At 43.0% G+C, this 16937-nt stretch overlaps 1 protein-coding gene across 4 annotated transcripts in view; it reads left to right on the top strand.

Moving 5' to 3' along the window:
- LOC138491336 (dysbindin domain-containing protein 2-like) overlaps positions 1–16937 on the top strand; it is a 554316-nt gene that overhangs the window by 292384 nt on the left and 244995 nt on the right. For all 4 annotated transcript variants that reach the window (XM_069617813.1, XM_069617810.1, XM_069617811.1 and 1 more), the window contains exon 3: positions 11230–11373. In XM_069617813.1, the coding sequence (XP_069473914.1) occupies positions 11230–11373 (144 nt within the window). The remainder of the gene's footprint in view (positions 1–11229; positions 11374–16937) is intronic.

Here is a 16937-nt window from a genome sequence, read left to right as displayed (position 1 = left end):
CTGTTATGCTGTATCATTTTATACGCAGTGTGTACAGTGGGTAGAGCTCAATTGAGCCATTTCCACTGCACATGCTCAGTTCAGTTTGGCATCGATGGAGAAGAGAGATGCTCTCCAAGCCATGGCCAAAGGTATGTCTAGGGGGGTTCAAATGTCAACGCCCTCAAGCCATATATTGTCATTAATCCCTCCACCTATCCTGTCTCTCAGACAGGCTGGGGTGGGGTCAGTGGCTTGCTGACCCCACACCAGCCTGTGTAGAGATAGGCTAAGTAGTGTGGTTAATGCATGATGCTCCAAGCTGAAAGCGGGGCAAGGCGGTATCTTCCATCCCCACTGGTGCATACCTCCCTCAACTATTAACACTCTTACCATAAAAAACGTTCCTCTCTTGTGACCCGAGACTCCACCCACCCGTGCTGCAGAGCAGCACTACAGAAGATTCCACTGGAAGCACGTGCACAAGACGAGCGTTGGGATTTTTTACAGAACCTGCGGTAAGTAATATTTTGCCCTCACAGGTCTGCTCTGCCAATTACACAGCAGTACCTCTTGTAAGAAATTGTAGGTAATGAGTGTGGACCGACTGTGTACCTTGCTGTTACTTTTGACAAGAAACAGCAGTTCTCGCCTTTGCGCTCCGACCCACGAGCGGCCTGGAGGTCTACACACCTCGGTTCCGTGCAAGAGAGAAGTTGGATATTTTTTATGACAAACAAATGAACACTGCCATTATATAACCGTCCCTGAAAATATCACTACAATGCCATCTCCCCCATCCCTTTCATACAAAGGAAATGCCACTGGACGCATGTGAACGCGTAAGGGTACCTGTCCTCTTCTTTCAGTTCTTACTTCAGCTGTAGTACCCAACACAGATGAAGACTTCCAGATCATCTGCATTCACCATTTTTTGAAAAAATTTATTTGTTATGGTTTATATACACCTTACAAAATATTTAAAAGAACACACTTTCTCAAACGTATTTACACAACTTTGACATAAAATAAGTACCAATCACATAAGAAAAAATACAGAATCAAGTACAAAGAGCAAGTACAAATAAACAAGGAAAAAAAAACCAGCAAAAGACAGAGGTCACCAAATAGGATTAACATTCTCTCCCATTAGATACAGTCGATACCCTTTAAAAAAGATCACAAACATTTCTCAAGAACGTTGCAACCCTAATGTTTAAATTGCCTTTGCTACAATGGAGCATTCTATACCAGATGAAATCCCTATCCACATTAGCAGTATTCGATACATATTGACTGAAGTATAGAAGTCTTTCGGCTTTGAGTGCCGGACACACCAGCAAAATATGTTGTAGATTCTCAACCGTCCCCTCTACACAGCAGAATCTACACCAATTCCAGGACCCTTTCACAATCGATCTAATGGAATTGATCTGGTTTGCAGCAATGACATTAAATCTAAAACGCATAAAATCATTTCTTATCCGTTTACTGGGATATTTGGTTAAATACTGTTCCATGACTGGCAACCATTTATTCAATGCACATACTTGATGATAGAGTTTAAAATCCAGGATTTTATTTTTTGTATGTAACCAGTCAAACCCCATCGCACTTTCCTTCACCCGTGTGGGTTTATTCTTAAGAGAGGTTACTGACATACCTAGAGATTTCAGAGTCTTTATAGTTTCAGCATTCAGCTCTTGTATAAAAGGGTTACCAATGTCCTGACCTACACAACAGTAGAGTGTATTCATTTCACTAGACATGCATTTCCTCCACAGCTTTAGTCTTTTACAGGTTACGTAAGCCAATAAAGAGTTTAGACCAAATTCATACAGAATTAACTCAAAAGGGATTGATTTAGGTAGAAAATACAAAACAGATTTCCAAATGTAACTCTCCGTGGACAGCCAATCCCCCTCGTATTTTAGAGACTGTAATTCCGCCCCACAGATCAATCTAGGGATGACCTTTTTCGTGTAGAATTCTCTCAGAGGACTCATTGTGAATCTGCCCTATCTGGAATCGATTACTCTCATTTGACGGATTGCAATGTCCGCCTTGAATCTAAGTTGAGTTCTAAATACTGATCTTAAGTTGGACCCTGATATAACAAAACCTAAATATTTAAACACAGGCTGGGCTCTAAGACGGGAATTACCATATGACCAGGTAAGCGAGTCCAGCTTCTTATTTCTGTTGCCCAAACGAACTATCACAGTTTTAGCCGAGTTAATCTTCAGCAGTAGAGAAGAAATAAATTCTTCAAAGGCTTTAAGCAATCTTTGGAGGCCGATCTTTGTGTTATCGATAAGGAGGAAGTCATCAGCATAAGCTAACCATGCTAAACGGATGTTCTGTATTTTGGGAGCTACGAGGCCTTTATTTGACAGGGCGGTATTCGCACCACTCACGTAAAGGTTGAATATTGTGGGTGCCAACCTACAGCCCTGACGGAGACCGTTGTGTACAGTCAGTGCATCAGAAAGAGTACCCTCAGCATCCAATCTTACCCTTATTTCTGTATCTGAGTATATAGCCCTGACTATATCAAACAGAATTGTAGGCCTATTTAATGTTCTCAGTCTCTGCCAGAGAGTCGTCCTGTCCACCAAATCAAAAGCGGAGCTTAAGTCCATGGACGCAACAGACAGGTAAAGCACCCTTCTTCATTGCTTCCGCTCGCAGACAGCTAAGTATCATCCCTCCACATTCGGTTCGCATATTTTTTCTAAAGCCGATTTGTCTAATGTCGAGAATTTTTTCTTCAAGCATCCACTTGTGAATTTCCTTCAATACAACTGAAGCAAACAATTTGGATTCTGGATCCGAAATGGCAATTGGCCTATAGCTTAGGGGACCTTGTCGGGAACCCTTCTTAAAAATTGGGATAATAATAGAAACCCTCCATGACAGAGGAAGAACTATGGTCAGTAGTATGTTATTGAACAAACTAAAAAGTATTTTTGCCCATATCAGAGGTTCACGTTTGGAGTTTTATTGGAAAGGTTGTTTGGCCCAAGCGCACCCGAATTTTTAGATTTAGATATTAAATCAACAATGTCCCACGTACTAAATTTCAAGAGCCATTGGGATCCACAATTCAGAACATCTTTTACATCATGATTTTTAGTGTGATAAATATCGGCAAAATGCCCCAGCCAAGTAGATTCGTTAATAGGATTGAGAAGTAACTCTTTCTGAGGTTTCTCAAGGTTATTAATTAAGTTCCAGAAATTGCTGGTGTTATGTCCTCGTAGGGAATTTAACATAATTTCACCATCCCTCTGATATTTAACCATGCGATGTTGGATGGACCAATTTTTATATTTTTGCTTTATTTTCTTTACCATAGCCACAGTATCAGTAATATTATACCCCACTTTCCAAGCCTGTCTGATCTCTTTCCTCATTTGACACTTCCGGTCCTTCACTGCCCCATCAAAATAATGGGTCATAAAATTATTGCCTATATTCTTCTTGCCAGAGGAATCCTCAATTTTTCTAAGAGATCTAGTAATATAGTCTGTAAATTTAACAGCCGAGTATGTATCGACCCGTTGATTATCAGAAAAGGTCTCATAATCTCTAATCGTAAATGAACAGTTTTTTTTCTCAGTCCGTTTAATTCTATTCCCCGCATGATTAATTTCCAAGGGATGATTATACATCATTTTTGATTTTGAGTGACCCACAGTGACCAAATCAAGAGAGAGCATACAGTGGTCACTGAGATTAGTATCAATGATGTCCAGCCTTCCAGTACAGTTGAACACACCCACCGAGCAAATAATATAATCAATAGTGGATTTGTAACCTTGCGCTTTCCACGTAGGAAGAGGATTAGCCACAACTACCAATCCCCAGATCTCAATAAAATGCGACCAAATTCTGCCTCGACCCTTGGGATTGTCAACTACTGGTAATACAGTCTCATAGTTACCAGTGTACAGGTCACCAAGAGGAGAATCAGCGGTAATATCAGCATTTAGGTCGCCAACAATCACAATGTGTCCCCCAGGATTAGCAACCAACCAGGTTTCAAGTAATGAGCCCACATTCCATAGTTCCAACCTTAATTGATTATCAGAGTAGTCTGCCTGGTTCCAATATATATTCACTAACAGAAATGCAGTATCCACCGCATTAAACTTTAATATATAGGCCACCACTAAAAAGTGGTCCGAAAAAGCCCATTCACCTGTGATTCTAGGGTCAATGACATTTTTCACTGCCGTTATAAGACCTCCTTTGGGTCTACCACGCCTGCCCCCTTTTGCGGTTAGTGACGAAACCGTGAAACCCTCCCAGAAAAAGTGAGCCCTAGACCAGGTTTCTTGAATGCAGACAAACTCATATCGGGCTAGATCGTTCATAAGGCTGGAATTGTGTAGCAGATGCGAAGATCCTCGTGAATTCCAGCTTAGTATTTTCGAGATTGTTTTTCCGGTTACTAAAGGGGATTCGCCAGTTTTTTAAGAGTATCAATAGATTCGCGTAGGGTCAGGGAAAGCCACCTCCAGTCTTGTGTATCCGACTTCTCAGTTACAGGCACAGATCCCCCCACCACGTTATTATGGTACAATCCCTTCGCTTGACCACTATTGGTTAAGAGCGACTGTTTTACCAATGGTTGAGTATATACATATTCAAAGATGTCATAGCCTCTTCGTTGAAGCTGTTCTGCCTCTTTCAGGAGAAGATTTCTAACCAAAGGTGATGGAATAACTAGATGAACGTAATGTAGTCAACTAAGTCAATGTCGGCAGAAGTGATCAGGCTAAGTTCAGGAATTTGACCTAATAATGATAGTATAAATGGCCTATTTAGTGAGGGCATAGAGGGGTCATTAAAAAGTGTTGTCAGAACAAGCCCCGGTAGCTCCGGCCTTACCGGATCTTTTAGGTCAAGCATTGGGCAATCCAGTGGCTGTTCGATACCCTTTTCTTGGACACTAGGATTAATCATTCCAGACCTCCCCTCACCCCGATCAGCACAGTAATCCTTGTAGCTTCCAACATCATTTGTACCCAATGTTTGTCCTGCCAGCATATTAGACAGGTCTTAAGAGTGTTTTTCCTTGAGTGTTTTTATTAGGGATTCATAGAAGGCGTCATTATTCTCAATCTGTTTGGTGTCCCTCTCATTACTCATATTGGAGACATGTCTGACAGACTTTACAGGATTAACAACGGTTTCCCTCTCTTTTGTTTCAGTATTTATGTCATTAGGTATTTTACCCGATACGATTTTCCAATCGTAACTACCCAATCCAGTATTAACCGAAATACCTACATGATTCCTCACTGGGATTGACTCATGACTGAGTACACCTTCCTTACTAGTGTTTGTTTCAAGCATGACAGACCCTTTTTCGTTGGCCAGAATAATATCTTCACCCTCTAGAGGACTTTGTGATTCCACCTAGGATACATATGGCAGGGCAGCATTAAAGATCTCATATAGATCATCTCGGTGGTTTTTCTTTTTCAAAATATCACAAAGTGGATTGTCCCCTTCAGAATAGGAACTCTGTGTGAATTGATCAATACCTCTGCTTTTTTTTAAAGGTTGGTCTTTCATTCCTACAGACTTATTACTTTGCAATTTTTTCTCTATACCGACTAGTTGTACTTCAACAACCTCATCGTAAGTGAGATCTCTGAGGAATTTTCTAGAAGACTTCATCTGCCCTCCTTGCTTATGACCATTATTATTTTTTTTCTTCAATTTGGCCAACTTTTTCCCCTGTCTTTTAGAGAGTTTGGAATCATTTATACCCCGCTCCTCTATCTGTCCGGGAGCATTCCCCACCTGCTCAGATTGAGCTTTATCCGCGGAATTGGACTTGGTACTACCCATGCCGATCCCCACAGCAGAATCCTGAGTAGCAGGTATAACAATAATCTCATCTACTGGCTGAACAGAGAGAGACTTTATAGGACCAGAGCTAACAGCATTCGGCCTGAGATTGTCATCCAGCCTTATCGTCATAATTTTACTCAATGAATCAGATAATTTACCTGGGAGCAAAGAAATTTCAGAGACTAAATCCCCAATAGATTTCGTTTGATTCCGCAATTCAGCAAGTATGAGCCGGTTAAAGAGACTCATCATCATAGAGAAATCAGATGCCAATGTATCAGGCATATTTGTAGCGGATTTGAGAGCATGGCTTGGTAATTGATTAGATAAATCCAGCAAATCATCATAGTTAAAATCACTAGGAAAACCGTTGTCCTTATCAGGTATCTGAGCTCAGAGTCAATGCCAGGACCCAAAGCCTTGGTTTTATCACCCATAATATTAGATATCTCCTCATCCCCAAATAATGGCTGAGAGGAGTCTATGATCTCCCCATTCTGTTTACCCAACAGGGAGCACTCATGTGCACACTGCAACAATTCAACCTCCTCATCGTTAACTTCAGGCAAAGGTAGGGCAGCAGCACGGGCAAGACTACCTCGTCTTGTGCTCACTGCTGAAAAAAATCAGCGCCCGCTTCTTTACGTATCTACGGTATTTTAAGTTTCCTCATATTTACACTTGAAGCCACAAAGTAGCGGCTCCCCTATTAACCAGATGGAAGAAAAAAATTAATAAAAAAGAATAAAGACAACACACCGCAGTACTGCCGCAGCCAGCCGAACAGCCAAACAGCCAGCCACTTGGTCCACTTGGGTGCGCGCGCGGGTGCGCAGGCACGGGACCTGATGTAGGCTGTCGGGAGTTGGGGGCGGGGCTTGCGGGCTCCGTTAAAGGCACAGGTTTCCACAAATACGATAATCGGCGTCTTCCTCACGCCGACGGCACACACTGGAGCGGCTGTAAACAGCAGAGCACAGAGTCGCCGGCCAAACAGCCAGCCACTTGGTCCACTTGGGTGCGCGCCCATATAACGTTTGGAAAGGTCATTTTGTGTCATGTGCTTTTATTATCTTACAATTACCTTTATGTTTGCTTTCTAGAAGAAAATATAAATGCGCCGCCAAACCTGGTAATTTTTCCGGCCCCTGGCAATGGGGAAATACAGGGCCATTACAAACCTGGTGGACCCTGTATTTCCCCATTGCCAGAGGCCAGAAACTTTTACACCCCATTCCCATTTGGGGAATGAGGAGGTTGGTTGCACCGGCACCATTCAGAATGGTGCCGGTGCATCTGACATGCTCTGCTCGCGGGTGCCGATCCGCCCGCCAAGTCTGACCGTAGTTACTGGACCGGCAAACTTGTAATGAGGCCCATACCTAAGAAGTCAGGCTGAGCCAGCAGTTAAGCTACAACACTACATTGACCTGCATGCAATATTTATTTCTCCTCAAGTGCTTGCTTAATGATGACATGCCATGCTCATTCAGTAATCATGAATGCAGACCTCAAACGTCTCATTAGATGTTGCCAATACTTTTTTTCGATGGTAAGACTAGGAGCCATTTCTTCTTCCAAAGAGAATGTTTGGATGAAATCAGTCCATTGCATTGCTGGGCATGCAGGCGGAGCCAGCATTTATTTTCACTGCAGAGGAGGGGGGCACAATATTTGCTACATAGGTACATTATGACTCGCATTGACAGCTGCATAACGCTGTAGGTGCCACATGCCTGTTTCCTGCTGTGCACTTCTCCTGATCTTTCACACTGCCGCCCAGGCTTTCATTTTTTTTACACTTGCTGTGCTTCATCCTGCCAGTAATGTGTTTTACACGTTATAGTTTTGCATGGAGTAATGTGCTTTCAGCAACGTTGTCACTTCTGCTCTCCTTCTAATACATGATGTACTGGTTGATAATTCACACTGAAGCCCCTCCTTCCTTGTGTTTAATTGTGTCCCTTTGCCTGTGTCCTGTGGTTTGCTTTCCTCCAGCTGTTGTATGCCTTTCTTTTGCTTAAGCGGTGCTCCTAGCCAAATAGCATGACATGTTAAGGAGCCGTATCCACCATCTCTGCTCTACATTTCCTTTATAAGACCCAACTCGATCACACGATGACCAAGGCCAACATGCCCATCATTTTCCGTACAGCTCATGGCATGGGGCTCAAATAGGCCACAGCTGACAGACAAGGGACAGGCGAGTTGGGATATTCTGAAGGTTTATGTCTAATATTCACATACAGTGCCAATCAAATAACCTTGAACTGTGTTACTTTATCACAGGATGTTTGAGTGGGTTGTAATTAAAGTCAAAGGAGAATGTGGAGATCTGAAGTGCCCCCTCACATGTAAGCTGTTGGGATAATCAGTTTGCATTCTGCTACTTGTCCTGTGTTTACAAAGGCGTAACATAAAACATCAAGTACATTGCAGACCTTACACATTATATGAGTTAAACGCTAAGGTTCCAGAACATCACTTTGTATAATTCTTAAAAAATAGAGGGCTCTCTATTATATTTAAAAATAGATCTAAATGCTAAAGAAGTGATGTTAGGTGGGTGAATTTGGAAGACGTTTGTTAACTTTCCGTAATTTTCTCCTCATGAATAACCTTCTGTGCACTTTACTACTTACTGTGTGGCAGAAGAAAAACATGGTTTAATGCCAATCAAGTGAATGTATCCCCAAGAGTAAGCTCAACATTAGTATCTGAAAGATGCTGGGTTGGTATGCCTTTGGTGTGACTTCATATCCTCTAGCATCACCAATTGTAGATGTCCACATATATTAATTGGCCCCCATTGATTAAGCGGCTTCTCAGTATGAACTAATAGCAATATAAACATCGACAATGTAAAATGGCAGTTTTGGGTGAGATTCTAGTGGAGCCTTTGATAAGAGCATGATCCTTGTGAGATGATGTAAATGTCAGTTGTGCTGATGCATCAAAGAGAATTAGTATTTAGTATTTCAGCAATTTGCATGTGTATGATACTGAAATAATCACCTACTGCATGGCCCTGGCACAGTATTTGACACTGGTATAAGAATATACAAGTGGAATGTATTGCAAGGGTGGTAGGATGGTAGCTGTTTAACACTGCATCAATGTTTGCTTCTGTGATATGGCACAAGTATGCATCCATCTATTGTAAGAAGTTGGAGGAATTTCCTGGTAGGCTCATCCATAATTTGCTGCTACAAAATTCTCTGGTGTACAGGTGGAGACCGACCTGCTATCGGAAGTATTGCAATTTGTTGTGCGTTTATTTTTAGAAAGCTGCCTGTAATCCTAGTGGCTTTATATACAATCTTTTCCCGAAAAAAAAGAAATTGCAAAATGCAGCATTCCCATCATTCCTGGAGGAGAATCCCAGCACCTTGATGGAGTCAGCTCACTGCCTTTGCTTGCACACATTAACAGCCCACCACTTATGCAGCTCACAAGCCGCCACTGTTTGTAGGTGAATCCCCAGTTTCATCAGTTGCTGTGGTACTAGCTCTATTTGGACGTTGATACGTAATATAATGTGGGTGTCTTTACGTTTCCCAATATCTTTAAATAGTTTGGGATATATCTGTGACTTCAGTTGTGGCTCGTGTCAGAGTCTGGATGTTGTATGTTAATCTTATAAGGCATAATCCTTTGACTATTTTGAAAATTAGCATTTCGATGCTGCAGCTCCCGCAAGTACATGGATGGCTGTAGGGCATGTGTGTCCTCTGTAATCATTTCAGATATTAGCTCCCCCGTTTTCTGCCCGATTCTTCTCCCCGTCTTTCTTTGCTTCTATTTTTCAGTCCTGCCTTTAGCGCCATGATGCTCTAGCTGGTGTAGGTTTGCGCTTTATAAGCAGGGATTTCCTGTGTTAGTGTCAAGCAGCAGGCCTCTAAGAGGTCAAAAGTCTCCCTGAAAAAGCCAAGAGCCATGTAATGGTGCAACTGACGAATGCTTCCATAATAAGGGTGTCTTCTCTCACTTCATTTCCTCGAGCGCAAGTGCCATCTCCTTGGTCATTTGGAAGGTGAAGCTGAACTAGTACTGACCCAAAGTGTCTGAAATCCTGGAACGCATTGCTGGTGCACCGGCCCATCAACCAGTAGTGTGATTTCACATAACTCCTAACACCCAATGTTTGATCCCCACCCACCCAGCAAAAAAACACACAAAGAGACACTGCATCTTTCTTTGCTAAAACAAGAAAAAAGCAAAAGGCAGATTTCATTTGAATAGAAACTTTGGGTTGCAAAGTAGTCCACTGGAATGGCGCACAGCAGCATGAGGCATTAAATGCTACTCCTCGCTACACTCAGATTTTGCACATGAGCTAAAGTAAATAGGGGAGGGAGGAATTTCCTGGTTCTTCAACATGAGTTGTTTAAGGGAGAGCAGCAGAAGCAGTGTTGGTGTCTCCACGGGTCAAGTCCTAACAATAAAAGTGGGAGGTGACGTCACCGGAAATTAGCATATCCAGGTGAAATATGAAAATGTAATTCAATTGGCTTTGCATACCATGCAAATTGTACAGAGCGAATGGCATTTGCAATTCATAAAATCAACACACACAAAAAACAAGAGAGGATATTTTCTTCGAATAGTGTTTTGAAAATGTTAAAAGGTGTGCATGTGTTAAATTAGAAGAACCAAGAAAAATGCTTTCCTTGGAATATGCAGTCCCAAAGTGTGATATTTCATCTTAAAATGCTTGCCGGTTCTCATCTGCTTATCTGGCGCAGTGGCGTAGAACCAGGAGTGCGATCTGCGCAACTGCGGTTTGAGTCATGAGGACAGCGCAAATTCCTAAGATCAAAAAACAAGAGTCAACGTTTTCATTTTACACACAGCCACTAAAATTCCACCCACGTTTACCCTCACCTTGAGCAGTGGTTGTCTCTAGCCGCTCTGCTGAGGACACAGTTCGAACTGTTCATTGGCACTGGAACAAGTGGTGTGCAGGATGTTGTTATTTTCTGGCATTTCCCCATAGGCTAATCATCCAAAACAGACCTTTGCTCCTCTTCCACCTCCGAACCCTTAGTGGCATTTCATTAATAGGGTGTTACTATTTTTGCATCTCTAAGTGTGGACATTTATTACTTTGCTCTTCAAGTTTCTGCATTGTCTACGTTTGTTAGCTATGCATCTTATCTCATCTGAACTCAGGTTAGATAACAAACAGAAGATGCAGTTGCACATTTATGTCTCTCGGTTGCTAGTTCGGGAATGTTTTGGGAGCTCAGACACAGCGTCTTAAGCATCTCTTCACTTTCCCACTTCTGCTTCTCTGCGTGCTTCCTCAATGCATCTGCCCCACGTTCTTCTTCCCTCTGGATCTCTTGGAAGACATCTCATCCATACTTTTGTCTCCCCTAGCTCCCCTGGATAGCGTCTCATCAATGGAAGTGAACATCGACATGTTGGAACAGATAGAAACATTCGATATCAACGACCAGGACTCATTGGACGTATTTCTGAGCTCAGCGGTAGAAGAAGGAACTGATGCCTCCTCCTTTCCAGGTAATTCAGGCTTCACTTCTCAGAATTCAGTAAGTAGCCCTCAATTTGCCTGCCAGTACGAGAACCACAGATCTACAGTTTGACCTACAGGTGGCCTTCTGTTTAGGCATTAGCCACACTTAGCAGAGGTCTATTGTTATGACCAACATTCTACTTGAAATTTCAATGATGCTGGATATGGTGATGGAGTAATCTGGGATCACTTACTGGGCCCAGAGATGGCAGGTTTTGTTTTTTTAGGGAATAGGAAAAAAAGGGTGACACTGGGCCAGTATTCCGCCTTGTGACCACATGTTGACAGTTGCATCGTCCCAGAGCTACACGACTTTTATGCAATGTCTTGTATAACTTGGACCCTAATGCAGCCACCAGTGCCCGAATAGGTGTAACTATTTGCAATCCTCTGGTCATGTTCAGCTTTATCTGTCTGGCTGCATCTACCATGAAATGACACAGATAAAGGACTTAATTTACAGAAGTCCAGAATTGCACCTAAATATTGAACGCAACATTAATGCACTTCAAACCTTTGGGTAGGAAACGTATCTATCTTTGAGAAAGATGCTGTGTGTTTTTTCCAATGGCTGCAAATGGAATAATCACTAATCTCATTGGTGGACGGCTGTTTTTCAGATGCATTATAGCAATTTGAACGCATAGAGGGTGCCAACACATGGACGTCGTTTAAAGGTGGTCTCCCTTGCTACCCCTAAAAAAAAAGAAAAACACTTTTTTTTTCTTTTTTTTTTAGATTGAGGCTCATGGGCTTTGGCCAGCATCATGTGGCTCTTGGTTTCTAGAGTGTCTGCTTTTCTGATAGCTATAGCCGGTAAGATAGCTCAGTGAGTAGAGTGCTGGCTACTGCAATGTGTGTGTGATCTTCAGGTTGCAGGTTAGACTCCCAGCAAGGTCAACTCACCCTTTCATCCTCCTGAGGTTGATAAATGAGTACCAACACAGGTTGGGTGATATTGTATGTATATTTTTTCTATATGAAGCGCTTAAGCGTAAGTGCTATATAATAACACATCATTATCGTTTGGCTGTGGACGTCTGCTTGCATTTACAGTAATATGGACCTATACAGGTAAGTGAGTCATGGGCCAGCAGCGAGAGGTACATCATGCCAATATGCTAGCTCGGAATGCGGTTGCACACCGACAGATCATACCTCCATTCTGAGCCACCTGATTGACCGTGTGCTAAAGACTGGGAGCGTAATCATACGTGGATCAATGCAATGAAGAAATGGTGCTTGACATTGCAACAGCGCTAGATGGTCCAGAGTGACGGCTTGTGGTGGATATGGTCCGCTGTAGAGAACAGAGTGAAAGGTTTTTGGTAGTTGCAGTAGGTCTTTTTTAGCCCAAAGCAAAAGGATAAATAAGCGTCACCTGACAGCGTGGTCTAGGTACCACTCAGGTAGCAAGAGAGTGGGTCTGAGGCAGCAGTGGAGGCCAAGATCAGTTGGCTTGCATTTTGGAGCAGCATGGTGTATAATTCTTTCTTTTCTCTGCAGAAGTAGGAGCTAGTACTCGGAATATGTAGGAGATACAGAGGTTGAAGTGGGTGGGAACTAAAGGATACAACGTTCTTCTACTTTTCTTGGAAAAAACAGCCATGGTTCCTTTACTTTTCACTACTTGCAGCACTGTTAATGGATGACGGGTCAAGGACACCTTTGTTATTTGCTGTCCACCGCTGGGGATTCGAATCTGGGTCTTGTTGGGAATGCACTGTTAAATCTTGCTGAGCAATCTAGCAGTTGCTGGCTCGCTCGTGTTTATTTCAATAGCCCGCTTAGAGCAAAACGCCCATTCCCAAACCGCCACATAGCCCTGTTGGGGCAGGGATTAGGATTTGTCTTTTGCATTTAAGCATGGTTAATATGAATTTGCTGGAGGCGCAGCTATGTGTGTAGGTATCTACAGTCCATGGCATGGCTTCTTCAAAGGTATGAATAGTTGGTAATTAGAAAGGGGAGGGTGCATAAAGCTAGATGCTCTGGAGGACCATGACTGAAAGTAAGGGTGGTCGTTTAAGAGGCATTTTCTTTCAATGTGTTAATTAAAGTCTTGATAGTACAGTTGTAAAGCACAATGGTGGGGGCTGGAGTGGAGGAAAGTCTGGACCCAGGTTTGGGATTTGGTGGGAGGAAAAATATGGGGTCGGTTGGGAGAGGGGATTGAAGGGGTGGGGCAGAAGAGAACGTAATTCCACTACTTTTATTTGTGAACTTTGACCCTTGTTTATGGTCCCATCGTTATGCCCCAGAGATTAGTTGTGTTATGGCGTCCTGTTGGATTAACAAAAAGTGAGCTTCATGAGCCTGGACATGGAACTGCCAGTGCTACTTGGATGGAGCGTATTAGCTGTACCTCACCACAAATTCAAAAAAAGATTAGGACTACCGTGGAGAGGAACATTAAAGAGTTTCACTCCATTTTATGAAGCCCTGCCACGTGCAGGGTAAAAAGAAAAAAAAAGATTAGGGCTAAACACGAGATCCATATCAGCGCCCGGAAGCCGCTCCTGCAGCATATGCCATGAGGATGATGAATATAATGCATGATCGAATCAGACGTTGACTGTTAATAACCTCCCAAGATGACACGATTTCAAGCGGTTAAGTGAGTTCACCCATTACACCATTTCTCAAACTATTACAGCTGTCATAGCTGCAAGTGCATAGGGTAAACCTGAATAATTCTAGGGCAAAGCCAAAAGAGGCAGCCACCTAGGGCACTACCAGCACTGGGGTGCCAAAGTGCATTTGATGCATCAGATATTGCACACAGACCAATAGATTTGAGTCAGCAAAATATGATCTTGGCTTGGTGTCAGGAGATTGCCTTGAAGAACAAATGTAGGACCACTGATATGGGCACAACAGGTGTAACCAACGCTAGAATTAACTCACTTGGTGGTAGCCGTGGTTGAGCAACAGAGAAAAACCTCTCTGGAGGTTAGCAGTATGGGTAAAAATAGAGGGTAACAAATTAATTATTTGAAAAAATGTACATACCAGATGTATATTTTAGGTTCTATATTTTCTGTTTCAGGAAGGTACATATCTACGTAAAAGGTAAGTAACGTCCCAAGTCTTTGAGTGGAAGCTTTTATTAGCTCCTACTATAACATTTAAGGGGAACAGCTGGGTCAGTGTCACTTAAGGTTTGCAGAGGCTCGGTTAAGCCGCTGTTCTCAGTGGGAGCTCCGAGGAAACCACTGGGACAATCTCTTGGTAAGTTTTCCCTTAAAACAAGGTTGTGGAGATGGGTGCAGATGTGATTGACCGAACGAAATATGGCCCTGATGCTGCAATGTTAGAATGGAAGGGCTTCTCTGCAAGTAGTGGCAAATGGTGCAGTATCTTGCAGTTGGTGATGTCCTGGTGTTTTTGACTGAAGCCGTAATAAGGTTCTCTCCGATTATAGTCAGACATATCAGTTCTCAAGGTTTGGAAGGAGATGGTTCTTCAAGGAATAGCAAGTAGCTGTCAGCAACTAAAGACTTGAAAGACCAGTCCAGTCTGAGGAAGTTGCAAAACTGGTGTCAGGAGGCTACAGGAGGGCTCTAGTGAAGACACTCTGAAGGGCACTCCTCAGAGTGCAGGCACAATAGTTGTAGTTTGGTTCATGTCGCTTGGTATCTTGAGAGAGTCTCAAAAGCTAGTCAGCTGCTAGTGCATTTTGGATAGTTTCCTTATTTATTTATTTATTACATTTGCTAAGAGCCCAAGCCCAAGGGCATCAGGGCACTGTTGCAACCAGTTACACTTAATTAGCAGAAACAAACAGTAGAGGGACATCCGGCCATCAACATACAGAATGCTACAGATGCTGCGGCAAGAAGGTTTCTACTTGTCTTTAGTTTGAGACTAGTGAGCCATAGGGCCATAGGGTCACATTAGGAAAACGGCCAAGTTTTTAGGGCTTTCCGGAAGGGCCAGTAGGCAGTTTCTGCTCTGAGTTTGCGAGGGAGGGAGTCCCAATGTTTGGCTACCATTGAGGGGAAACTCGACCCTGCGCCTTTTAGCTTTTTCAATATTGGCATTGTTAGGCGGTTTGCATGGGTTGATCTTACTGGTCTGGTTGAAGTGGATGTTTCAATCTTCCACGATAGGTATTGGGGGGCAGTGTTGGATATGTGAGTGATGGATGATGTTTTAAAGATTATCCTGGCTAGCGAGTGCACTTTTTTCTCATGCCTGAAATATGGTCTCTTTTGGCGATGTTCAAGGCTGCACGGAGAGCATTGTTTTGGATTACTTATAATCTATCCAAGTTTAATTATGAAGTTCCAGCAAAGAGGACATTACAATAGTCAAATCTTGCTCCGATGATTGCTCTGGCGATGGTCAGGCAGCTTGAGGGGGAGAGGAAGTGTCTAGCAGCGTTAATTAGTTTAGATGTGTACGCCGCAGAGAATGCAATTGCGTTTACTTGTTTGGTGAAAGGGAGAGTGGCATCCAGGTGAACACCTACGGTTTTTACCGTTGAGGAGACTGGAATCTGGCAACCCTCTATATTAAATGCGGTCAATTTGCTACTGAGTTTCTTGAGCATTGCCGGGGAGTCCACTAGGAGAATCGTTATCGTCGTTTAGGCATAGGTGGTTGTCCGCCATCCAGGTTTGGATGGTTGCATAGACTTTGTTGATGGTGAGTGTATCGCCCAGGTAGAATCCAGATAAGGGGAGGAGGATATGGGTGTCATCGGCATAGTTAGTGTAGGAGATGCCAATGGAGTCTAGCAGGTCAAACAAAGGTTTGGTGAAGATATTGTACAGTGAAGGGGAGACACAGGAGCCTTGGGGGACACCACAGGGTAACAGGATAGAGGGGGCACTTGCTGTGTCAGTCTCATGGAGCAGTTGGACAGGAAGGAATCTATCCATGAGGCAGCTTCAACTGAGAAGTTGGCTGCAGTTGTGAGATGATGGCATAATGCGCTATGGTCAACCAGGTCGAAGACAGCCGATAGGTCTAGAAGAAGAAAGAGCGTGGGGTTGCCTTCATCTTTGAAGGTGTCAAGTTGCTTTTTTTTAAGTCCAATAGAGCTTGATTGAGTACAGTGGCCAGGCGGAAACTGGATTGGCGCATCCATAAGATGTGATTAGCTTCGAGAAAGTACTGTATTTGGATTTAAGCTGCCCATCTAGTATCTTGAGGAGAAAAGGTACTATGGTGATAGGGTGATAGTTGTTGGGACAAAGGCGGTCTAGGGAGGTTTTTTTTTAGCAGCGGGAGTGCCCAAGATTCTTTTAGACTGTTTGGGGGTTGGTTGGATGAGAAGGATGCGTTGATGTATATGGTCATGAACGGGACGACTGTTGTAGAGCATTCTTTGGTGGTTGAGGCAGGACATACGTCCCATTTACATCTAGAAGGCTTTAGGGATTTGAGCATATTTGCTGTCCCTAATTCTGTCACATTTCTGAATTTGAAGGCTGGGGTGTTGTGCTTGTCCTAGTGTAGGAGGGCAATTTAGGAAGGCTAGCAGATGTTTGTTTCGGTTTATAGTGAAAAGGTTGAATGAAAAAAAGTCGAATGTCAAAATCTC

Source organism: Ambystoma mexicanum, chromosome 10 (genome assembly GCF_040938575.1).
Source record: "Ambystoma mexicanum isolate Mex_15411 chromosome 10, UKY_AmexF1_1, whole genome shotgun sequence".
Taxonomy (NCBI): domain Eukaryota; kingdom Metazoa; phylum Chordata; class Amphibia; order Caudata; family Ambystomatidae; genus Ambystoma; species Ambystoma mexicanum.
Note: the sequence above shows the minus strand (reverse complement) of the source record. Positions and strands in the feature narration are given on the sequence as shown.